This window comes from Arvicanthis niloticus, chromosome 21, assembly GCF_011762505.2.
Source record: "Arvicanthis niloticus isolate mArvNil1 chromosome 21, mArvNil1.pat.X, whole genome shotgun sequence".
Classification (NCBI taxonomy): domain Eukaryota; kingdom Metazoa; phylum Chordata; class Mammalia; order Rodentia; family Muridae; genus Arvicanthis; species Arvicanthis niloticus.
The window spans coordinates 17,188,589-17,213,719 of NC_047678.1; the positions used below are offsets into that span (position 1 = coordinate 17,188,589).

The window sequence follows — 25,131 nt, forward strand, 5'->3', positions numbered from 1 at the left end:
CATGAGGGTACTGACCTGGAATCCTGCAAAAGTCAAACTCACATTCCATATCCGGCTAGTGCAGGCCTATGGAAGGAGAACCCACTGTGTGGGGTTGCGAGGCTCTATGGAAATTTTCTGACAAAGGACGGTTTGCTACAGGGAGCTGGCTCCGCCATCCCACACACATCCTCGCATTTGCTCACAGTCATGGTGAGGTCTACGTCAGACCACACGTGATTGGGTGTTAGAAATACAAGCACCAGATCTCAAAAACAGATTACAAAACAGAAGCCCTTTATAGCGCAGAGCTGAGTCTAGGAAGAGGAGCATCCCTTTGATTTTTGTCTTCAAAATGAGGCCTAGCAGGGGCCTGGATGAGTAGTGCATGCAACACACTGAAAGGTACCAGATTCAAGGTAACGCGGTGTGGCAAGGGAAGTTCACTTTCTTACCTGAAACTCAAGAGTGACATTGTGAGCTACCGAATGCACTCCACATAGGGGTGGCTGGCTGGGGCAACCTCACCCATTATAGTGTGTGGGTAAACAACGGGCCTCCAGACTTGTAGTTGCGTGCACAGACTGTAAGAACGGGTATTGTCAGATTCGTGAATGATGCAATGGGCCCAGCTAAACATTTTGCGTTGCATGTTTGTAAAGATGAAAGGGGAACAGGTTCATGGGTTCTTTTCCCCCTCATTGAAACAGAGCAGTGTTTAGGGTGGCCTGCCTGCCTTGGGTGCATCTCAGGATCAAGCTTGCCCAGACACCTGCTGGCTTGAGAAACCTGGCAAACAGGCTCAGAGCCTGTCTCCTAAGCCCTCAGAGTGCTGTGTCCTTATTTCAGCAAATTCCACCAACACTCAAGAGTCCCAAATGTTGAAAATACTTTCAATCTGAATATTGTTCCTTAGGGCAGATTCCTGTTCTCTGAAATGTCTCAGTGCAGGGATGAGCTGTCTATGGAGACAGTGGGTTTTAAAGAGCAAATACGGCTTTCCTGTGAACTTGAAGTATGGGCGGACTGAGTGGAGGATGGCCCTTCTTTCTCACTCGACTGCTACTCCTGGGGCTGTCACAGGGAAGAGCTGTTGCACATTCTGGCTTCTGAACAAGAATGCACATTTAACTAGTGGCAAGGACAGGTTATCCTAAAATGGACAGAGTACCAACTGCTACTCAGCTCTGAATCTACTGCCATCGGTCCCCAACCTTCCCCGGGGACTCAACACAAGATATGAAATCACAGTTCATGCTGATTCTTCCTGGAAGTTGGTAGAGGGGATGAAATTACACACACACACACACACACACACACACACACCAGCAAGCACATCACTGAATGCACAGTAGGGGTTCTGTGAATGTGTCACATGTAACCCAGCAAGTATATCACTTAGCACAGACTGGGGGTTCAACACAACCTGGCAAGTGAAGTATGCAGCACATAGTAGGGGTTCAGTGAATGCTAGCAAACAGCTAGGGAACTAAACTGACTGGGACCTGCCAATTGACTATGGGTAGAACTTAGAACTGTTCACACACCTGACCTTGGATTAGAGTACAAATACAGAGAGATCTGGCCAATCCATGCTACAAGCCTTCAGAGGCCTTTCCCTATCCTGGGATAAAATCCAGGTTTCTCTGCAGCCTGCAGGGCACTTTGTTATCCATGGGGCACCCCACTCTCTCCTATCTCACTCTCTCCCTGCTCCACACATAGACTCCTTTTGCTTCTCCACCTGCCAAGTTTCTTCTGGCCTTGGAACCTTTAATGTATCCTAACTCAGGCACTGCATGCTTCCTCTCATGCTTCAGGCTTAGCTCTGACTCTCAAGGCACGTCTTCTATATGGCCCTATCTTATCTTCCCTCTGCTCTGACCTAGACATGAAGTATCTGCCGTAGGCCCATCTATGTATGACACTTGGTCCTCATATTGCCTGATTCAAGGCAATATGAAAGCAAGCAGCCTCATGTTCCTGGCCATCCTGGGCTATCATTAACTCTTCCTTGCCTTCCTTGCACACTCTTTGTCCCTTACATTTGAGACATTCTGTTTAAAGCAACACTAATTTGTACCAGAAAATAAATGTGTTTGTAAGTCAACACTCCACTCACACTGCTTTCTCAACCCACAATTACTGCACAAATCTCAGTCCCTAGTTATATGCAGGGCCCTGAGAGTTCTACCCTCACCACATATAAACACAGTTTTCCCTATACATACATTTATGATAAAACTTGACGTACAGATTAGGCACAATTAGACATTAACAGTAATTAAAGTCTAACAAACAGACTATAATAAAAGTTACGTACTCATGAGTTACTTCTAGACTTTTCTATCACATATGATCACCTGACCTTAGATAACTGAAACGGCAGAAAGTCAAACTATAGATGAAAGGGGTGGGGGGGAGGCTACTGCGTCCTCTTCACTGTCTTTCCAGGAACTGGAATGAGCTATGAGAGGGACAAGCCTTTCTACTCTTGCTGCTCATGATACACGGAAGCCACGCAGGTTTTGTGGAGTGAGAAAAGAGAAAAACGTGTGAAGCAAAGATGGCTCAGCCGGATGAGAAACCCAGCCTGTGATGCCTGGTGTGGTGGTGCATGCCTGTAATTTCAACACTAGGGATGCTACAAAAGGAAGATTGGGGGTTTGAGGCAGCCTACTTATATAACAAGTGACAGGGTGACATAGGTTTGAGGCCAACCTGGGCTACACAGGAGACCTTGTCTTAGAATCAAGCAGAAATGAAAATTTGAAGGTCTGTCTCCTGCACTCTCATCTCCATCCACCCCCACGGCTTTCGGGTTCCACGGCGCATGGCGTGGTCCAACACCACACACTACACGTTGAGCACCCATAGGTATACGTTTACAAATCAATACTACAGAAAGACAGTTCATTACAACTTCCATCTTCTAAATTCTCCAAATCCACTGTTTTCTAAGATTTACTTACTTTTATTTATTCACTTGTGTGTACCTGCATGAGTTTATGTGCATGAAAAGCACATAACTTTGTGAAGCATTCTGCATATTAACTCATTTAGTGCCTTCCACGGTTCTGGGATTCTACTGGATACAATGAAAAGATTACTATACACTGATAGGATTAAACGAACGAACTGAGGCAAGGCTTGAGACATAGAAGCTGGTATCGTTATCATGCCTTATAGGAGACATGGAGAAATTGAGCCCATAGCAGTTACTCATATAACAAGGGATGCGGTTTCTGGTGGGGGAGGGTGTTCAGCCTGCTAGAAGGTACTTGTTGTATACACAAAAGGGTGCTGTGTCCAAATTGCAAATCTATCACACAAGATCATTGCTGAAGAAGCCTGCAGAGGGACAGACCCGTAAGCAGAAGGGCTATCATAGCAGCCAGTGAGTCCCAGGTCAGATTACTGAAAGCTGCTGAAGAATATGCTTTAGGGGCCCCACGTGGGACAGTGGAGGATGAGGGCCAGAGTTGGCAGTCTTCAGGACAATCTAGGCATTGCCAGACAATGGGTCTTGGGCCGAGGAGCACCCCCCCCGCCCCCAGAAGTCCAGGTGTTTACAGCAGCTGTACCATAGGCATTTTCCAGGCGTAGGCTGGTATGTAATCAGTCAGTGTTCTCCGCGCAGCCCAGAAAACATCCACAGAGCCCAGATTTGCTGGCCCGAAGGAAGGCAAGCTCTAGTGCTCCCCCTAACAAGAATGAGAGTATAGATTGACCCTTTCATTACAGGCCAGTGAAGCAGAGGACTGTGAGGGTCTAGCCTGGGCACAGCATAAGATCAACTGTGGGAAGCCCTAGAACTCTGGGAAGAGAGATCCTGCAGGGGGAGACCAGCTTCCAGCGTGAACCTCCTTCACGAGACATGGAAGCAGAATGAGTAAGAGTTGCTGGGAACGAGCATGTCGACCTACTTCTTCCAACTTGCTGAATTTCCTTGTTCCCATCTACTCCTGGCAATACCATCAAATTATGGATTCATAATATGAACATGGATTCATCTGCACCGTAAGCCACTGAGGAGGTCAGAGCCCTCAGGATTCAATTACTTCCTCAAAGCCCATCAGCTGGCCACCATGGCCATTTCTGTCCCAAGCTAACACTACCACTTCTTTGACTTGAAGGAAGGAAAGGAAAAACCAGTCCTTTAAGCTCCATGGTAACATTTTGCTTAAAGCCCATGGCCCAGGCCTTTGTCTTAGATACCTAGAATGAACTGGCAACAGTTTTAAAGTTAATTTCCAGGCTAGGTGTGGTAGTACACACCTTTAACCTCAGCACTCAGGAAGCAGAGGCAGGTAGATCTCTGTGAGCTCCAGGCCAGCTAGAGCCACACAGTAAGACTGTGTCCCAAAGGTTTTAAGAATTTTCTTAGCACTAAAAATGTAAAGTTGGCCTCATGTATGCGCAGTTGATGTCAGGGGTGTGTAAAGGACATGTAAAGGGTATGTAAATTTCTGAGTGGCCTCCTCCCTCTGACACTCATACGGCTCCCTGCTCCCTGCAGTCACTTTTAATGCCTTCTGACCACAGTTCCCGCTTTCTTTACTGAGGAGTAGCTCATTTGGAGCTGCTGCTGGGCCTGTGGCCTACTTCTGGGTTACAGACTGTGGGTGCCTGTGCATACCAGTACCCAGCATGTGACTTACCCGAAAGACACATGTGTGCCAACTTCCCCCATGAGGCAACCAACAGCAAAGTAAGAAATGCATGGCAGTGTGTGCTTCTCAAGGGGGTACTCAGCTCAAGAGTGCAATCGGATGCAAGAGTGCGACTCAGAAAGAACCAAGTGTCATTGCTGCTGCATTGGGGCTTTGGAAACAGGACAGCATGCTTGCATCCTACCGTGTGCTTTGCATTCTTCAAGAAATTATGGTGTACCCTCAAGCCAGAAGCAGACTTCTGACTACTTTATGAAATAAATGACTATTCTCATGCATGTTTATATTGCAGCCCCTCTGGGCAGCTTTTCCAAGTATTAGTGTAAAATGGCATCCACATTCTTCACGGATGCATCAAAAGCCCCACTGAAGACTTGTCTCCTGGCAGGGAAGATGGGCAGGTAAATGTGGCATCCTTACGCTGGGCCCAATACCTAACCAGCACAGTTTGTGCCTAGCACCACTGCTCACGTTACATACCTTACCCCAGTAAGCCTTGCTGCAGTCCTTTTTCCCTTAAACTATTTATGGACGTACATATGGCGTATATGTGGAGGTCAGAGGACACCTTGTTGCAGCAGGGCCTACCTTAGAGTTTCCTGCTGCTGCCATTTCAGCCGCCGGGTCCGTTGGCTTCTGGGCAGTTCTCCTGTCCCCACCCCTCATCTCACTGTGATGACAGATGTGTGCCACTGCATTCAGTTTTCAATGGGGGTCCAGGGGCCTGAACCCAGGTATGAGAGTTGTGTAGCAAGTGCTTTTACCTGCTGCACCACCTTGTTGGTCCTAATGGCAATCATACTTTACACAGATAAGACTGACTTGGAGAGGCTTTGTAGCTTGGATATAAGATCATTCAGGCAGATCTGGGATTAAAATCGCAGACTGACCCCAAAAACTGTGATTTTCCTTTCAAGTTCAGGAACATGAAGACAGAATAAGAACTTAGATTTGTGGGCTGGTGAGATGACTCAGCAGTTAAGAGCGCTTGCTTGCTTGCTTGCTTGCTTGCTTGCTTGCTTGCTTGCTTGCTTGCTTCTGCAGAGGATCCAACTTTCATTCCCAGCACCCATATAACGGCTCACAACCATCTATAACTTTGGTTCTGGGCATCTGCTCTGCTCTTCTGACCAATGTGGACACCAGGCATGTATTTGGTACATATGAATGCATACAGGCAAAATATGCATACTCATAAAAGAACGTATACTTCCTTGTCTTCTAGGTTTCGTGGAGCAATGTGTACTGGGAACTGAAGTCCCAGAGGCTTGTACGGTGTCAGCTTTCTTCCCACTGCATGTTTTACAAACGGTATCCTAGACTGAGGCAGGGCTACCACGTGCTTTAGGTATACAGTTTATACCTAGTAGTAGGCTGGGAACCCCGTGTTCTGCTTGGTCAGTTATGTGTCTCAGGTAGGCCAGTACCCCATCAGAAAGGGGCTGTTTCTCTTATATGCTCGAAGGTACCATATGTTTCACAATAAGGGAAATAAGTATTTCCCATAACATTTTAATTCATTTTCTTAAAATACATATACCCAAAAGTAACATATGGCAGTTGAATATCACTTTAGCTTTTATTTTTGTACACTTCTGTTTCAAGGCTGACCAGCCTACCACGTGTTGCACCTAACACAGGGCTAGCACAAGGTGGGGTAATAGAGAAGGAAGGGTGGGGGTGAAAGTCACTAATCTAGGAGAACAGAGAGCTCCAAAATGCCTAGAAGTAGTCCACTTATAAGATACTGGTCTGCCGAAGGAGAATTTAGGATGAGGCAGGCTGGCTGTGGGACTCATCCTGGCTCCGCCATGACTTCAAACTCTTGGTACTGCAGTTTCTTCGGCGGTCAGATAGCACTGGTGGTGGAATATGTGCACTGTTCATGTTTCCTCTGGGCTCATGCAAACAGGCATTAGCAGTTTAACAAGCGCCTTTTAAGGTGACTACTAGTTAGTTGGTAGGAAGGAGGCCAAACAAGACAACTGCTTGTATGACCAGCACATTTCTGTGACGTGCATGTCCCCTCTTCCATGAGAGGCTCATGCAAACCTGGCTATGGATTAGAAATAAACACTCACAAGACTGATGGTTTGAAATTCTATACTTATTTAAAATAAGAGCAGTCTCTTCCCCGACACTGTGTCTCATTACACTAACTACCTACTTTTATACTCTCCACAGAACATCCCTGCTCCTCTGTATGAAATCTCTTTATGTAGGAGGGATTTTTAAGAGTGCAGTCTTGGGATCTCCTTGCTAGTCCTTGTTTAAATCTAGGAACCTAAACCGTAGCCATTTGGTTGCAATTTAGTTTACAGTATATACAGTATATAGTGAATCTACAGTCTATGTATTATATACTGTATATAGTATACAATATATTAATCTATTTATACTTAAATATATACTGTACATACATATATAGTATATATACTATACATTAATATAGTTTATATATTAGTTTAATTATTAATAGATTTATTAGGTTGTAGTTTGTGCAGTTAAAAAAATTAGTTTCAGTTTGAGGTTTAGCACAGTTCTGTACTTTGTTGTAGATTATGCTTCAAAATGCCATCAATTATTTTGACCAAAATCATCAGCAAGTGCTGGGGTTAGGCAGTAATTCTAAGTCTTCTTGCTCGGTCGGTTGGACCAGCTTTTCTCCTAAGTGATTACCTTTCTACTCTGAAGGCAAAGTTGGCCCCTGCCTCCTGTAGTGCCAGGGCTCTGTTCTAGTTTGCTAATTTACTTTGCTGTATGACAATGTCACTAATGTAGTTCCTTGGGCAAAGCCCTTCCCTGGTGGAAGCTTGGTTAGGGCTGTGACTTGGGTTGGTTTGTGGATGATGACCAAAGCCCACTTCCGGTTCACAGTACAACGCCTACAAGATGACATAATGTGCCCAGAGAAACACGTTAGAGTCCTAACCAGCTGGCAAATGCACTCCCACCAAAATGTCTCTCAAAACAAGAAGGGTAAATGTGGAAAAAACGTTGTTTCAGCAAGATGGCACAGTTTTACTTAGACACTTAAAGGCATGGGAGGAGCCCAAACTGGAGCCCATTCTTCAGGTGCCACAGATTCCAGAGCTGATTCCAAGGCTGCCCCACTCTGTGTGAAACCTTCATCCAGAGAAGCCTTCACCCCTAGGGACCCATAGCCTTTTGAGATCTTTCCTTTCCTGACGGGAATCTAATTCCTTCAGCCATCCCCTTGAAAGGAGAATGTTATAGAGAAGCTGAGGGAGACAGGTCTCCAGACTTCTGGTTTCACAGGCCTTCCTGCACCAGGCTCCATAAACCGCTGTGCTAGGACTGTACCCTCTGACCTTGGAAACTGCCTGACGTCACTAAGCCTGCTTCAGCCCGTGACAGGGAGCTCAGGCTGCTTCCAGAGTGCTGGATCAGACAGGAGCTAAACATGCAGCAGCAGCCAGGAAATACGAGCATAGTTGTCTGCTTTATTTCGGTTACGTACTTTTAGAGGAAGGCCACAGGCTTCTTTCCTTGTTTTCTGCCATCTCCAACATCCAGGAATAAATTTTACAGTCAAAACTCAAAATTTCATGTTTATTCTTACTCTGTTTAAATGTGTTTATTTGGTCCATTTCCGCTTTACCTGCTGACATGTTGAAAGCACTAACCGTATCTTAAAAGACATTGACAGACTGCTTAAATGTGATATACTGCTTCCTGCTTCCACTATGGACGGTGCTGACTAACAGGCATGAAGGGAAATGTTCTTGCATGCATCCAAATCATCGCTGAAAGTAAGTACTGTTTATCTGTGAGACCTTTAAGGCACATTCTTCCATCTTTTAAAATAGGAATGATAGAGCCCCAGTCTCCTTTCGAAAGAGGGTGGCTGAAGATACATGGCCAGCATGCAACGCTGGACCCCAATGCATGGACTCAAGACACAGAACATGAGGTAAGTGAGTTCTTGACTTCAGATCCAGAAAGCTTAAGATCTGCAAGGAACAGCCTCAGGAAAAGAGAGCACGATCTCCCAATTCCTGGCGCGAGTGACCTGCAACTCAGGCTGCTCTATAGAGGGGACTGAGTGCAAAACCATAACAAGCAATATTCTTTGTACTCACTGTTTCAACAAGTGCTGGACTAATTTCCTTTCACCTCCATCTCCTCAATCCCAATTCCAGCATCTTGTGCTCTGCCCAGCTATGGAATCTGGACAGCCTGTGATTGTTTCAGCTCCGATATCTGCTTACCAAGCAGAATACCTCCTTTCCCTTCTGACTCTTTCCAAAGGCCAACTTTGTGGACTCAAAACACAGAGCAAAGGCAAGAGCGCCCGGCTGTATCCATCCTGCCTGGTCCTATCTCATTCACAAACACTCTCATACACACCAACTCACTTTCCTTCACGTGATGTCCATGTAGCTATGGAGTGATATTTCCATTCCAAAAAGAGACCCCGAAGCTCTGGAGAGTTAGGCCAGAGTCTTAGCATCATATAGCTTATAGTGAGAATGGCCTTCTAATCTCGGTTGTGTGGCTCTGGGTTTCAAAAATATTTGTGTGTGTGATCTCAATGTTAGTAAACATTAAACCGGCATCTCCTTTTGACTAGCATGTTTGATTTCTGGACTTAAGTTTTGGCTGGCCAGCCTGTATGTTATCACCATGCTGCAGACCATGTGGTCATTTCCTTACTCTGCTTTGCCATCCTTCATTACCTGATCATAGCATTTTGTTTAACATGTTCTGTAAAATGACAGCAATGCCCAAGATGATTATGGTAATTATGTTAAAAATAGATCTTGGCAAGAAAATGTTCAGTCAATGGTATGACATATTACTAGTTATGCATTTTAAATACATTCCCTAAAATTACGTACTTTTTAATTTTACTAACAAGTGTCTGAGGCAATACTGACTCAAAAGAAAAAAAAAAAAAGAACTATCTCCTCCTCTTGGCCTTTTGGACTCCTTCATTTCTTCACTCTGCTCCTCTTAGATGCGCTGTATCATGGAACAGATGTTGGCTTAAATCGTTCAAAGCTGCTTTATTTAGGGTTCATGACTGCTTCAACCTCCCTTCTAGCCTACCAACCAAAGGTATGGGAGAACAATGATTAATAAGACAAGGGGTTTATGGAGCTGTTTAGATACTGATCTTTGTTGTCAGGACACCAGCCACCAAGCCCAATAGCACACACCAAACACGAATCAGTAGTGGTGGTACAATCCAGCAAAAACTGCAAGGCTCCACCAGCACAAGTCAGCAGAAGAGACCAGAAACAGCTGGAATACCATGAGAAATTCTTTGGTGTGTTTCTCTCTATGAAGTGAAGACAAGCAAAGCATTGCATGGCCAACAAAGACCAGCAAAGTGTTGCACAGTGTCCCAATGCAAGAGCGGCCTTTCACTGTCTGTGGGGTTCTACTTACACTCCTTCCAAACATCACACTCCCTCTCAAGTGTCTGCTCCAGCAAAACACGTGTCCTCTCACGTGCCTGTTTCAGCAAAGCACCACATGCCCTCTCACAAGACAGCTTCCACAAAAACATCATAGGACACAATTGAATTTCCAAAGAAACCAGAAATTTCCACTTCATAAATGGGCTAGCAAAAACTCCTTATATCCTGTGTCCAGGCCTGAGGAGGAGGGAGCTTTAAGCTTAGTTTGGGGAAAGTCAGGGAAAGAGGAAGGAGCCGAGTTCTCGGGGACCAGGAGGAGATATAGCAGTCAAATCCAGGTAGAGGACTAAGCAGCACAGGGCCTGATGGGAGAGGTAGGGAATGGCAGGGCCCCAGACAGGAATGTCAGCATCATAAGGACCTGGACTTTCTCTCTAGTCCCAATGCACATTCTAGCCCTAACTACAGAGCGGAAAGAAAAGAGGCTTTAAAGTCATCTGGGTGGGAAAATCTCCTAATGAGACATTAGAGGAGAGAGGAAAAGATGGCTGACTAGCCATTAACAGGTAGGGATCCCAGATCTAGTGTGGAAAGAGGATAATGAAGCCTGGGTCCTTCTAAGTAGCCTTGGGAAGGCAGGTGGCTTTTGGCTGCCGGAGGAAGCTGTAGAGTGCACGGACATGGGGTGGGGGCTGCAAATGTGATCACAGATTTTGTTCAACCGCATGAAAAGGAGCCCGAGAGGAACAGGTGAGCTATCAGACCCACTACCACGAATCCTTATTAAAAACTGTTTCTAGCTGTCACCCTGAACTGGAATAGACTGGAGTAAATGTGAGTTTAACAAGAGCCTAGGTATTTTTAGATCAAAGGTGGTTTGGGGCATTAAACTAGTTTCCTGAGGATGCTGTAACAAACCAGCACACTCGACACAGATTTATTCCCTACAACCCAGGACAGAGCCCGGCAGGGTGTTTGCAGGTCCGGGCTCCTAATCATGGGCATGTGCGAGTCCCACCTTGCTGCTTTTAGCTCTGACTCATGACTACAGGACCCTCACTTTTACCTTTCTCTTCTCATCCTTACGTTTATGTCTCTCTTCTGTGTGGCTGCCTGGTCATCTAGGACGATCTCATTTCTAGGTCCACAATTATGATAATCTCTGAGATCCCTTTTCCACATGAGATCCCACTTGTAAGTTCTGGGTTATAGGAATATCTTTTGGGAGGCCTCATCATTCAGCCCAGTAAAACCATCATGGCAATAACTCATGGATGAATGGGAGAAGGGCATGGATCCAAAAGCTGCAAGCTGAGTTCCCCAGCAGCTGACAGAGAAGGAAGACTAGGAGAGCCATTGCAGAGATCACTCATATACACAGTGACATGGGGCTAAGAATCAGGGTAAAGGTCACTGGAAAGTACTACAGGTTAGTGGTGGGGGGAACACCCTCAAGTTAAGAGAGTTAAAATGACTATGCCACCTTCTAAACAGAGGCAAGTGCTTTGAAGGGCTGAAGAGACTTAGTTCATTTTCCAAATTGGATTAATTTGATATGAAGCTCAGATTTCCTCTCTAAAATACAGTGACATGCTCTTCCCCCAACCCTTGCAACTTGAAGTTTGGACAAACCACCATGGCAGAATGGGATTATTTCTGACTTAGTTGTTTCTTTAGGATCAGGCGGCCATTCTGCCAGTCCCCAACCCTGGGGGTAGCCCCGAGTCCCTTCTCATCACCTACTGCCAGTCTCAAACACCTTCACTGGAAGCAGCTCTCTCCTTATTTGAATAGTGATACACTCCCTCCCCCCTACTAAAATCCTTCATTCTAATTGGTCCTGTTACTTCCCAAATACACAGAAAGGCTTTCTGTCCCTTCAGACAGAAATTTCTCTTCTTGGAAACCATTTCAGCAGTCTTCAGAATTTGAGTCTTACTGAGACCTGTTACTCCAGCATGCATATCTAAACAGAATCCAACCCACACCCTGGAAGACCGTCCTTAAAACACGCTCTAGTTAGCAAGCTGGCAAACTCGTCTGCGAAAGTTTGTCTCTGTGCTTCACTACGTGTATGGCAGTGTTCCCCCAAGGATAAACTCACATGAGTCAGGGGAACCTTGGGTGCATTCTTCCACATAGCAGGACTGGGGTGGTGTGGGAGGCAAGATCTCAGGTTAGGTCCCAACTACCAGTCCAAGGACCACACTAAGGAAGAAGCAGGACTTCACTACAGCACTCTCTGATGGCTTCACATCCATCAACACACTTGGAGCAAATCCCTGGAACAACTACATCCTGGCTCCCCACTAGTGACCCACTTGACACCAAACCCTACAGCCTTACTTATATAATAGCAAAAACACACCTTAATGTGCCAGAGTTCCAAAACAAGGCTGATAGCCGTAATAAATGAGGGTGAGGGAAACAGAACGGTTCACCTACATGAGTATGTAAGTGGAGTCTACAGAAGCTAAGGTGTCCTCCCTCTGCTGAAGCAGTAATAGCTATGCCGAAGACGATGAAAGCCAGCGATACGCAAAGCTAACGTCTGCTGAGCACTTTCTCCATGCGAGGCCCTATGCTGAGTGCTGCACACACATGACTCACCACCAAGAGCAAGGAGTTGCTAAAAGATGCTAAGAAAGGGAAGGTGTTACAGACTCCACGGCGATGGTCAATAACGTGTTAACAGAAGGGGCAAGGACAATTCTGACAATTCAAGGACAACTCAGAAACCGGCTGCTTGACAGCTTAGTGAACATCCTTGCTAAGTCAACACCTTAAATCACATCTGCTGGGTGATGTCTGTTGTCCTTCTTTGTTGGTACCCATCACCTGATGCTAGGCTTGGCTCCATCCTGCTGCCTTGGGAGTGACAGCCCAGATAAGGAGGGACTTCCTCTGATGGGCTCCTGTTTCACCCAGTACTGGGCATCCTAACAAAGGCTGCTACATGTACATGATGCTTTTCCAGATAGCACAACAGACCTTACAGAAAGAATCCTGTTCACACGAAATGGGCATCTATGAAATGGGCTATATATATTAAGTGGGCGATTTATATGCAGTGACGTAGAGAAGGAAAAGTCAATAGTTGTTACCTTTCCTTGGGTTGGGCCCAGGACAACTTCAAGCCAGTGCTCTATAGGAAAAGACTGTACAGGCTGCCACTGTGGTGATCATGATGAGCAGATTCAGACAGTATACGGTAGAATCCACAACTGACCACAGGCTGTGTATGGCAAGTCTCTAAGTATTCACAGTAATTCTCAAAAAGTCTTGGAGCAGGAGAAATGGCTCAGTGGTTAAGAGTAGGTGCTGCTCTTGCAGAGGATCCAAGCTTGGTTCCTATCACCACATCTGGTGGCTCAAAACAACCTGTAACTGCAGCTTCAGAGGATAAGACTCCGCTAATGTAAGTGGGTACCTACACTCACATGCACCTACCCATTCATATTCATATACCTAAGAAGGAAAATAAAGCTTAAAAATAAGGGCTTGCTAAATCTACTTCTTCGTCTTCTTATTATCCCATGTTTAATGTTCATATTATCTCCCTGAACTATATATTCTCGAGTTTTAGACGTTAATCTATAAAATGTAAATTTAAGGTACTTCAATTTTTATAGCTGGTCTTATAGCTTTTTCTTCTTTTCCCACCCTCCCCCTTCCTCTGGTTTCACCCCTAATACAGATAGGAGAGAAACAAGGGCAGAGGGCAAGAGATCCTTGAGTCTAATGTCTTCCCTTTTGTTTTTTTCTTTGACCACGGCTACTAACAAGTCACAAAGCCCCTTAAATGACCAACATTTGTCTCTTGGGGCCCTCACATTTATATACCCTCTGAAAAGTCCCCAGAATTCCAAATATCACACAGCTGCAGAAACTATCTGCAGCTGGCAAAACCATGCCTCTGCTAAAGCATGAGGCAAATCACGGTAGGCCGCCACATCCCCACACCTGGGATTAAACAAAAACACATTCTTATAATATTTCTGTTTTTTTTTTTTTAAAAAAAAAAAAACAAACCAAAATTCCAAAATGTCACCACAAATTTTATTCTGTTTCTAAAGTTTTATCTGTCCAGTGACTCACTGTCCTAAAATTTAAATCCTGACATGTCAGCACCCAAGGTTTCTGTGAAGCCTTCACATGCACTGCATCTGGGTGACACTTGGGCTCTCCAGCATCCTTCCAGCTGGTTTGTTCCTATCAGGAAGCTCCTAACACAGGAATTCTGGGAAGCAGAGTGCAAACTCTTCCCTGCAGTCTGTGCATTTTCAGGATGGGGTCTCCTCGTGCTTTAAGAGCTGACCGAATCATCCGATGCATCCGTCCTCCCATTTTCACCATGAGCAGGTGGTGTAACAGGGAATGGGAATGGCTGAGTAACACACAGGACTTTATTTAGCTTTAACTGTGTTAGAGGACTCTGAGGTGACATCATCACACTGCATCGCTGTGCCCTTCCTAATATGACAAGGACAAAATGACAGCAAGAACAGAGCCTGGCAGTCAGAGCTTCAAGACAACAGAACAGTACAAGAAAACGTATCTACGGAGACACAAATCAAAACTGCTCCTTTGAACAGAAGAAGCCTATGCTAGGAGGCCAGTTTCTTCTTTAGAGGTGTCATGGAGACACATGAGAGCTGACCCCTCTGGTCTGGAGAATAGTCTGAGTGGTCGTTATGCATTGGGAATTCCTGGAAAACAATTCTCATGCCTGACTCTGCTCTTAATCTCCTCTCTCTCTACCTTCAACTGACAACCTCGAATTTGCTACGGTTTCCCACGGAGTTCCAGACACACCGTGTCATGGTACAGAATCATCGGTTTGGGACTGAGCCCCAGGTGTTTGCACTTTCGCTATACACACATTTCCATCTCCCACAATCCCTCCCTCCTCCATGTTTCCCGTTTGAAACTATGGTTAGCAGCAGTGATCCCCAAGAGAGGCCAGGTATGCTGGCACAGGCCTCTGAGGCCTCTGGGGGTTGTGAAAGCCACTTCCTCCTAGAGCTTGGGAACCCTGGGTAATCTGCAGAGTTGTTGAACAAGCGCACCAGAAGGTCTGAGGAGACACGCACATGGCTTTTTTGACGATGGAAGAGCTACAGAAACTCTAGCCAGCGTATAAATGGATGCGTAATAGTCTAGATCAAGGAAAACAAGAATGAAAAGATGACTGGGAGTGGAATAGAATATGAAAATCTACATTTTGAGGTGGCTTTTGCCAACTCCATCCCAGAATTACTTTCATAAAAGCAGAATACATCCGGGGTGATGTTGAAAGCCTGTAACTCCAGCACTGGGGAGATGAGTCAGAGGCTAGCCTGGGCTACACTGAGAGGTAATCTCTCTACCACAACAAAACTCAGAATGTGTGTTCCTGGCATTATTTGGGTATTTAAATAATACTTGTTCACATGTTCAGGAGAGAATTTATCTACATGGTAAAATAGGAAAAAAAAAAAACAAAAAACAAAAACCTTCTCCACACAAACTCCAAGCCATCACAGACAAAAGCCCACAGTATGCTGTTTAGAACAACAGTCTTTAAGTATACTCATCTAAAAATAACCTAAATACAGGTTATGTTACTTGAATACTCCAGTCTCTGCCTGTGCTTTCATTTTAGAAGACACGTTCTCGGGCTGCACAATGGGCGGAGCTTCACTGTGTATACTCAGTGCAGAAAATGGCCACCGGGTTGGGCCTGCACACTACAAGCAGGGCACCTTCTGGGGACACTCTCCCTCCAGACAGAGAACCATCTTTTCCCACCAATACTGGATTTGTTTGCTGGATACCCTGGTAAGTAATCACCAGAGATTTTACTATTTCCCGAGCAAGGGGGCCTCATGGGGAAAAAACACATTATTTTTAATGCACGATGGTTGTTAGGATTAAAAGAAAGACTCCTATTTAAAAGAAAACCACGTTGACAGGTATTTCTTGAAGAGAAGTCCAAAAGCATTTTGCCAGAAATTAATAAACAGAAAAAAAACTTAAAACAAATAAACAAAAAGTCTTTTTAATTGGTTTCCTGGTAAAATGTAAAAACAAAACAAAAACCAAAAAGGCAAACGCTAAGAAATTAAATAGACACCAAAGCAGGATATGAAGTCACTCAGAAGTATATTTCTATTTAGGAAAGGATGTGTTCTTCCAGGTGATTGACAGTATATCTGTGCAAAAAGTCAACTCATGGTGAAGGGGGCTGAAGACACTCCATAATCACTGGACCTTGGTAGGAAAAAAAATGAAGGTCAGGGTTGTTTTCCTCACCCCAGTTAGCACAGGCCCGAAGGACAGCAGGGCGCTAAGTCTCAGCCCTGGAACCACTCCACTCAGTCACCCACGTTAGCAGAGTGAGCCCTCTCCCTTATTTCCTATGAGAGCAAAGGTGAGACCCAATTCTGCCAGAGGAAGGGGACACGTACGGGAGGTGTGACTCAACAAGCATGCAGAGGGTGTGACGGTGACACTTCCATCAAACAGATGTGTGATTCAGCGCTGAGGCAGTGGAGAACATGGCTATTTGAGTCATGTCAGGGACCACAGGACAAGAAGAAGATGGATGTTTAAGCAGAAAGCATGGTGTATTTGAATAAAAGGAAAATCCTCATTTACATTCAGGAACCAATCACAATACTCCTAGAGCTGATGAAAGGCTTCTGGGGTCACACAAACACACATGGGGGGGAAGGCTGCTGTGACTCTACTGCAGGGAACAATGGAAGGTGGGGTGGTGCCATTCCCAATGCCTGGCATGCGTGTGGAGGCCAGGGAGGGCACTGGAGCCCTGGAAATGGACACATAGCCCATTGTGAGCTGCCATATAGGTGCTGGTAACAAATCCTCTATAAGAACAGCAAGTGCTTTAAACCACTACAGCCATCTCTTAAGACAGTCCTGGTAAAGCCTTGATCCGTACTAAACTCCTGGTCACTTCAACACACACAGGATAGAACAGGGCAATGGTTGGAATACATACATTAAAATGAAGCTGGGAGATAAGGCTTCTGGTACAGCTTCCTCTTAGCATAAATGTATGTCTATGTGCTCAAGGTTGTAAGAGGAAGAAAATCACCATTCATCTGTTCCTGTAGCTACTGATCAAATTATCACTCAAAGTTTCAAAATAGACCAATATAAGCTTAGGATGGAAAAAACTCAGCTTACCAGGACTTTGCTCACGTCACAAGCCTGGAAAATGGCCCAGCTGGTTAAAGAGACTGGATTTATCTGACTCCAGTATCCTCATTCCAGTGTATTAAGCTCATATGCTCAGAAAAAATAGACCCAGTATTTAATAGATATAAGCTCAAAAGCAATGGAATTAAGTTACTTTTAGAAAATTTTTGCAACAACAGAAAGGTATTCTTTTTTTTTTTATTCATTCTTTTTAAGAAATATTCTCTGATTTGTCTGCTGTTAACACTGATACGGTGTTAATACCACTATCAAAACCACATTTAGCAGCCTGAATTTTAGTAATGAGAAGTGTGTTTGGGAGCACACGAAAGTCAGCGATTTATTCTCGATTTGTGCAAGCTAAAAACTTATGCAAATGAAGCCACTTAATATTCATAATGCGTGTCATATTACCTTGCAAAGGAAACTGCCCACAAACCCATAATGCACCACTTGTCAATCTTGTGTTCTTGTGTCCATCCCTTCTATGCAGGGCCCAAGGAAAGCTTTGATCCAGAAGCTTCTGGAAGCATGTTCTCTGATGCTTTTTGCTCTCCTTACAGGGTTCTTTCTGGCTCCCCATGTCATTTCTTTTCTAAAAAGGCTCAATACTCAACCACATTCTTCTTATACTCTAACGGGAAACCTCTTCATCTTTTCCTGTATACCAAGAGCTCCCGATCTGGCCTTCCCCTTCCTAAGGGGTCCAGATGAAAGACGGCAGCTTCAGTGCTTTACGCTCAGTGCCCCTAGGGTACAACTTGTCACCTCCTTCTCGGAGTCTCCATGGCACTATGGCTCTGGGAATGCTATGGCAGCATCAGGTATTTCTCCATCGAGACAGCTGACTGCCATTTCTTCTCATTTGCCCACTTTCTACCCCAAGTGAATGCTATCTACTCTGGGCCCGCCCCCTTTCTTGGAGGACTGCAGCAGCCTTCTTCCTTGTTTCCTCTCCTCCCAACTTTCTCTAATCTATGCACAAGGACAGATTCCTAAGGTACAGTCATGACATTTCCTTGTTCAGAGAGCCTTAATGACACCATTGATTAGCACCTTCCACTTTCCTAGTTGGCATTCAAGACCATTATTGTTCAGCAACAAATATTCTCCAGTTCTATTTTGCTCTGGACGCCTGTATAGACCAGTTCTAACGCAGCTGGACTTGATGCTTTTCATGGATTACACTCTGTGTTCTCTCAGTCTTCCTCTCTTCCAATTACCGGAAAAATTCTTTTTACATTTACTTCCTGGACACACACACACACACACACACACACAAACACACACACACACACACACACACACACACACACGGGGGAGACTCTGTGTGTGTGTGTGTTTCTTGTTTGTCTTTTCAAGCTCTATTGACAGTCTGAGGGGAAAGTGTCAGTTGTCTTTCGGTTGAATTCTCCAGTCCCTCTAGTGGGGTCATACTTAATGGTAGCCACTTGATAAACATTTGCTTCCTAACATTTATAGAACTTCATAAAGTTCACAAGCCCGTGTGCAGATCCATGGTCTCGTTTGTTTTTGTAAAAGACTTACGCTATAACAAGTGTCGGTCAGGTCCTGTAATCTGATTTCTAGCACTTAATGCAGTTCCTGGGGCTGCCGTTTGCCTTTCTATCCCATAAATCACACAAAAGTGTTTGTGTTTCTTCAGTTGCTTTATTTTACAATGCCCAAAGCCGTCAGGTCCACAAAGCCAAGAGACTGTTTTGAATCAAAAACTTCTCTTGTCAGACTGCTTCCTCTCCTCCCCACTTATGGGTAATGTACATAAATTTAAAAAGGTCTCCATTGCAAGTGACAGAAACCGAAAAATTAAAATTTTAAAGTTGGGTTTCATTTTGAAAATGAAAATGACCTAAGTCAATCTCCAGCATCCTTGCGCTAATTACCAACAGCCAATCTCCGATAGCTGAATGAATACTTCCTTGCTAAAAGACTGGACATGACTAATATAATTATAAAAGTGTAAAAAAATCTCTTTGAATACCCAAGAATCTAAGAGGTTCAATACAATAATAAATGAATTCAGAGGCCTTACGGTTGTGTATCAACTGAAAGCATAAGTTTAATAGATGTTAAAAGTGGACAAGAATTAAAATTCAAATTGAAAAGCAAGAACTTTGAAACGTCAATCACTGTGGTCTATCCTCGTGACAGATGGCACTGTGTAGCTGCCGGAGCAGCAGTTAGAGCCATGACCGTGGGCTTGTCCACCAACTCTGCCTCTTTTGACTTCAGGTAGAATTTAGACTGCAGGCTTCTAGAGGACAGGTATTTAACTGTGAACTTTGTGGCTCCAGCAAAGCACTGTGAAAACCTGTACCTAGTCAAGGAAGAGCTGGCTGCAAAGCCTCCCACGACCTGCCACTTTTTTTTTTTTTTTTAAAGATTTACTTATTTTATTTATATGAGTACACTCTAGCTGTCTCCAGACACACCAGAAAAAGGGCATCAGATCCCATTACATGGTGGTTGTGAGCCACCATGTGGTTGTTGGGAATTGAACTCAGAACCTCTGGAAGAACAGTTAGTGCTCTTAACCTCTGAGCCATCTCTCCAGCCCCTAGAGGTGTAAATTATTAACACACTGCCTGGCCCATAAAGACACACAATCATTTGACAAATGGTAGCAGTTTCTGTTGCTGCCTAGGACTTCGTAACCACCTACAAAGTAGAACTTAGTGTGCTGGGCTCTCAAGACATCTATGTGAGAACCGCAAATGTCTCTTCATGCTTGCATACTCTACAGCAAGTGGAGAGGCTGGTGGCATATCTGCCCTGACCTCAACCCACTGAGTAACAACAACAACTCAGTTAAACACTCTGGACTTCCATCTTGTTTTGGGGTCCTTACTTGAGGAAGCCACAGATCTATCAAGACACACACAAAAGTTCTCCTTACATCTACCAGCAGAGCTAACATGAGAAGCTCAGTTTGCCAGTTCTCCCTCAGCACAGAGGCCTGGCACACCATGTGTCTTTAATAACAAGACTGCTTGACAGTCGTGAAAATTTTGTAGTACACAAACCTGGCAGGTCGAGCTCATGATTCAGACACCTTGAGGAGTCTTTCAGAAACTGCCCTTTCTTATTTCACACAGACTAAGGAAAGACATACACCTCAGTTACCTCATTTAGAACACGCCAACCTTAACCGAGTTAGCTTCTGTGCTTTGGCAGAAATCACTTGGAAATCCTTGGTTCTGAGCCCTCCATGTCTTCCACATCAAGATCTAAGAAAAGATGAAAGCGCAGCGATTCAGGACTAGTGTCTAGGATACAGGATTTTAGCCGCAAAAGCCATTGATGTCAGTATATGTGAGGTGCCTTTGGTACATCGGGAACTGCACTAAGTGCTCTCAGTGGATGGGTAAATCTCTAACACCCCTCAGCTGTAGGGAACAGTTCCCCATTTTACAGCTGTGGAACCTGTTGCTGAAGGTCACACTGGGTGAGTGTTGGGACTCCAACCCAGGTTAACTTCAGCACAAACCCAGACAGATTTGAGTGCAAAATCTGCACCACAGAACACTAAATTAGAGTCTTAAAGGCTTTTTTTGACAGTGACCCATTTTATTACAAATTATATTACATAAGCCAAAGGCTTCATGAAACTATGCTTATCTGCACTGTGTTGCGCAACGCTTACTTTTTCTAGTCTTTTCTATCGTACTATATATTCTAATTAAAAAAAAAAAAATCAGCAATGACCCATCAAAGGAATTCTACTAATGCGTGTTTGGTCTTGGAAAAACACTGGTAAAAGGCCTATGATCCTAACAGTCAGTCGACCGCTGCGCTGCAAGTTGCAAGTTCGATACCAGCCTAGGCTAACATAGTAAACGTTCTAGGATGTCCGTAACCAGACCTTGTCACCAAACACAAACTCTGCTCTTTGATCTTAGCTACAGTAAGACGCTGTAAGTTTTCTCTGAAACCACAACAAAACTATTCTTTCCAGCGGCGCCAACCAGAGCAAGGACTTGAGCTTTCCAATTAGGAGAATGGCCTTTAACCTTTCAAATATGCATACGCTACATAAACGCTTATCATTTAGAATGGATTATTACAAGGGTTTTTCAATCCGGCCCAACATCCAGAATGGGAATCAGGCACTTACCCACCGCGAAGCAGGAGTTATAAAGTGGAAGCGCAGATAGATTAAAATCTCAGGTTATTTATCAGCTAACCTGCAAAGAAGTGTCTAAAGGCTGACTGTTGAATTGTCCCAACAGACAGACGGCTGCAGTAGGAGCAGGAGGCCGAGGCTGCAACCCCCAGGGGAAGGGCCCTGCCTTTGAACGTCCGGTTCAATTCCAGGGGCTTGGTGTCGCACTAGGATCTCATCGCGATCCGGTAGGGTCAGGAAGCAGCCCGGGTCTGCGCTTCAGGGGAGGGGAGGTGCGACAGTCCCGAGCCCCAGGTGCGCGTCACTCCCCGCTGCCCCCCTGCAGCCGAGCCTGGTGGGGCGGGACGCGGGCACCTGCGGACGCTGGCTGCTCCGTACGCTCCGCTCCGCGTCCGCTGCAGCCCGGCGCGAGCGCTGCCCACCGGCTCCCGCCTCCCCACCCCTATGTCCCGGAGACGCGCGGGCCCCGGCGCACTTACGGGGCTCCGCTCCGCCGCCCTCGCGCTTCCCGCGGGGTCCATGGCGCTTCCGGACCTGCGAGTCTGGCCGCAGCGCCGCCCAGAAAATGGACGCCGGCGGCTGGGCCCGGACGCTCCAGTCCGCCCCCGGTGCAGTGCAGGCCCGACGGCCGCTCGACCTCCGGCGCCGACGCGCAGGCCTCAGCGGCGCTGCGGGCCGTGAGGCTTCAGCACCCCGGGCGCCACCGCCGCAGAGCCAGGCTCGCACCGGGCTGAGCCGCCAGAGAGCAGGCCCTGGGCGCCCAGAGCGGGCCTCGCGCACCAGAGCCCTGTGCAGTTTTAACCGCACCAAATTCTGAGAACAGGGTGTCTGTCACCTGTGCTTTCCCATGGCTGTCAGGGGACGTCTGGATTATTTCCCACCATGGTATAAGAACTGTCTCATGCAATAAAATAAAAGCCGTCGACTGCCCGCTGGCATCCTTCCTACACCGATTCGCAGTGTGGCACCTACTGCCTCATGCACACCTACGTGCAGGTGTTTGTTTTGAACAATCCAGCGTTAAGTCTTCATTTTCCCCCCCTTTGGAAAAAGACTCGCTTGGGTTTTGAAAAAGGATATTTTCCTGGAATACAGTGCTTGCCATTTATGTACCCCAGTTCCTGACCAAGTATTAAGAACATGATCATTTTGGTGAGTTGAGTAGATTTTAATAGTATATGCAAAGTAAAGCCCCTTAAATGATGCAGGAAGAATAGTGTCATTTAAAAATGCAGAGTTGTGAAGGCTGACAGGTTGGGTAACGTGCACACACATGTAACGAGCGTTTCCCGACCTTCTCAATGCCAAACACCCTTTTATTCTCTCGCCGCATAGGCCAAGTGTTCACAGATTAACTCCACTAAACTGCATGTATTAAGTAATGATTCATCTTCCCCTTAAAAAAAAAAAAAAAAAAAGCTTGAAATGGTTTTGTCTATACATAACTGCCAATGAGAACTTCACAAAACCTGAGCTGACTTGTTGGCATTGGTAGATACCAGCCTTAAAAATCAAAACTGAAGAAATTCATGGTCTAATTACATGTTTGTATGTTTCCATTGAGGCTTTGAGAGACTCCGAAAATGATTTTAAAACCGGTGCACATAGATTGGGAAGTCTGTAAGCTGTATTACTGTGGTTGAGTCCCTGGGACAGGTGGCAAGGCTGGTTGGCCTTTTAGAGTCAGCAGGCCTGTGTTGACAGCCTAGGTTTGTTGCTATAGAAGGCCACTTCTCTGACCGTCAGCTGTGGTATCTAACATGTGATATGTTTTAGTGTTAATGTCTACCTCCTAGGTGGTTTTTTAATTGAATTAAATAATACATGTGAAGCATTTACAATAGCACCTGGCATTGTAAGTGCTCTATAATTTCAAACAGGTGTTAGTATTGAATGTTAACTATTCTGAGTTAGGGCTTCTGTTGTTTATAGTGGTTTTCCCTGGATGATCTGCTAGGGTCACTTGGGACCTATGACCTAAGTCTGACTCCAGGGTGTTCCGGAGGTGTCTTGAGCAGATCCTGTCAACAGTGTGTGACTGGTGAAATCTGGCTCTGGCTTTGAGTCTTAGCATGTGAATGGTTCCTCACCTCTAACAGGCCATTCACCAACAGTTGCATTTTTTTTTCTTATTGGAGCCAAATATTTCTCCAGAAGCAAGCATATTTCCTCACATTGTTTTAACAACTAAACTATCGCAGCAATAGCTTGAAACTTATGTAATAAGCCAGTCCTTCAAAAATTTCCATCCTTCCTCATAACCAGACTCTTTCAATCATCCTTCTGAGTATGGGGGAAGTATCTGGAAATTTCCGGAAACATCCCATCTCATCACAAGTATGCTCCTTTCTGTAAAGGTTTCCTTCACAACTTTATTTTCTGAAATAACTACATGTGGTGTTTTCTTTGTCATAATTTCCATTTTAATGCAGTTAAAAAGGAAAAAAGAGAATCTAAGACTTTGTCTTTTTAAACATCTATCTGCTCATCTCTACGCCACAGCTCCTAGGCCTTGCCCAGGAAGCTGTGTTTGTTTTCTGTCTCATTTTGTTTAATTCCCACAAAGTTTGTTTTATTGCGTGTGCTTGCTTTCTGATTGAGAATATGTGGCAGTTTAGCACTGTTCCCCTTTCTTTATAGGACTCCTATATAGCTTCTTAAAAGACTAAAAGGTTGCCTTTTTAAGCCCACACAAGGTGTGCTCCACAAGGGAGCAAGGATCTAAGACAGAGAGGAAGTGTGTGGAGTGCATGAAACTCGGTGTCATATGAGATGGATTGTGTGATACTTACTTGGAGATGTGCTTGTTTAATAACCTAGTTGGACACGTTCATATGTTACCTATGAGAAGTGGTGGCATTTGGCACTCAGGTTTGATCCTGAAGCTTCACATAGTTTTAAAAATCTACAGTTTAAAGCCTTTAAAAAAGAAAAATATTTCAAGCTTCCAAAAGAACTAAGAAGATGGTGATGGGCTTTTCCCTGCTTCCCTCCCTCCCTCCTATCTCCCTCCCTCCTAAGCCTTTGAAGGCTGCAGACATTATTCTTTTAGCCCTACGAAGTTCAGCATTTCTTTTCTAAGACAATTTTTTTTTCTTTAGAATCTGTCTATTATAGAGAACTGTGCTCAAGAATCAGAGATAAAAAAAAAAATTGAGGTATAAATACCAGGCTTAGTGTTGTAGGCCTTTAATTTCAGGACTTCGGAGGTAGAGGCAGGCAAATCTCTGTGAGTTCGAAGCCAGGCTGATCTACAGCGTGAGTTCCAGGACAGCCTGAGCTATATAGTGGTGAGAGCCTGTCCAGAAAACAGCAGCAGCAACAAGAGGTGTAGGGTTTCCTTTGAAATAACAGAGGAACTGGCATGAAGGAAGGGGAAGGTGTGTCAGGCCTGTTTGCTTCTACATATATTCAAGACTTTCATAGTAAAGTTTGAAAAGGTTATGTTCATGAAGGATTTTCAAATGGTATAAAGTATTTGTGCTGTGATATCAGTTAGGAAAATATACAGTGCGTCTACAAACATTACATTATAGTAAAATGTTTACCGTGTGTAGATAAAAGATTAAGATGGTTGCCATAAGACATTAAGGTTCTAGCTATTTCACTGTAGCTTATCTTAGCTTTCTAAGAAAAAGTAATAAAATGAGAAGACAACATTAAATAGAAAATATTTCCTGAAATTGGGGCCAGTGGGACAGCTCTGTGGGTAAAGACGTATACTGCCGAGCCTGATGATCCGAGT

At 44.9% G+C, this 25,131-nt stretch overlaps 1 protein-coding gene and 1 long non-coding RNA gene across 37 annotated transcripts in view; one reads left to right on the top strand and one right to left on the bottom strand.

Moving 5' to 3' along the window:
• The window catches only part of Zbtb38 (zinc finger and BTB domain containing 38), a 93,154-nt gene that overhangs the window by 37,070 nt on the left and 30,953 nt on the right, over window positions 1-25,131 (bottom strand). For 9 of the 33 annotated variants that reach the window (XR_013105668.1, XR_013105669.1, XR_013105664.1 and 6 more), the window contains one exon: window positions 20,387-20,490. The exons of 7 other annotated variants lie outside the window; for them this stretch is intronic. Coding sequence is in view for 1 of the 26 variants with exons in the window: in XM_076917816.1 (XP_076773931.1) it covers window positions 21,866-21,907 (42 nt within the window). In the remaining 25 variants the exon portion in view is untranslated. Of the gene's footprint in view, window positions 1-15; window positions 41-15,853; window positions 16,292-20,386; window positions 20,491-21,377; window positions 21,593-21,865; window positions 22,006-25,131 lie in introns of those variants that run through there. 17 more of the 33 variants (XR_013105678.1, XR_013105673.1, XM_034484452.2 and 14 more) reach the window with 11 other exon arrangements.
• LOC117693720 (uncharacterized) overlaps window positions 15,746-25,131 on the top strand; it is a 62,013-nt gene continuing 52,627 nt past the window's right edge. For 2 of the 4 annotated variants that reach the window (XR_013105686.1, XR_013105683.1), the window contains exon 1: window positions 22,378-22,538. This is a non-coding gene — a long non-coding RNA (uncharacterized LOC117693720). Of the gene's footprint in view, window positions 15,860-21,492; window positions 22,539-25,131 lie in introns of those variants that run through there. The other 2 variants (XR_013105684.1, XR_013105685.1) reach the window with 2 other exon arrangements.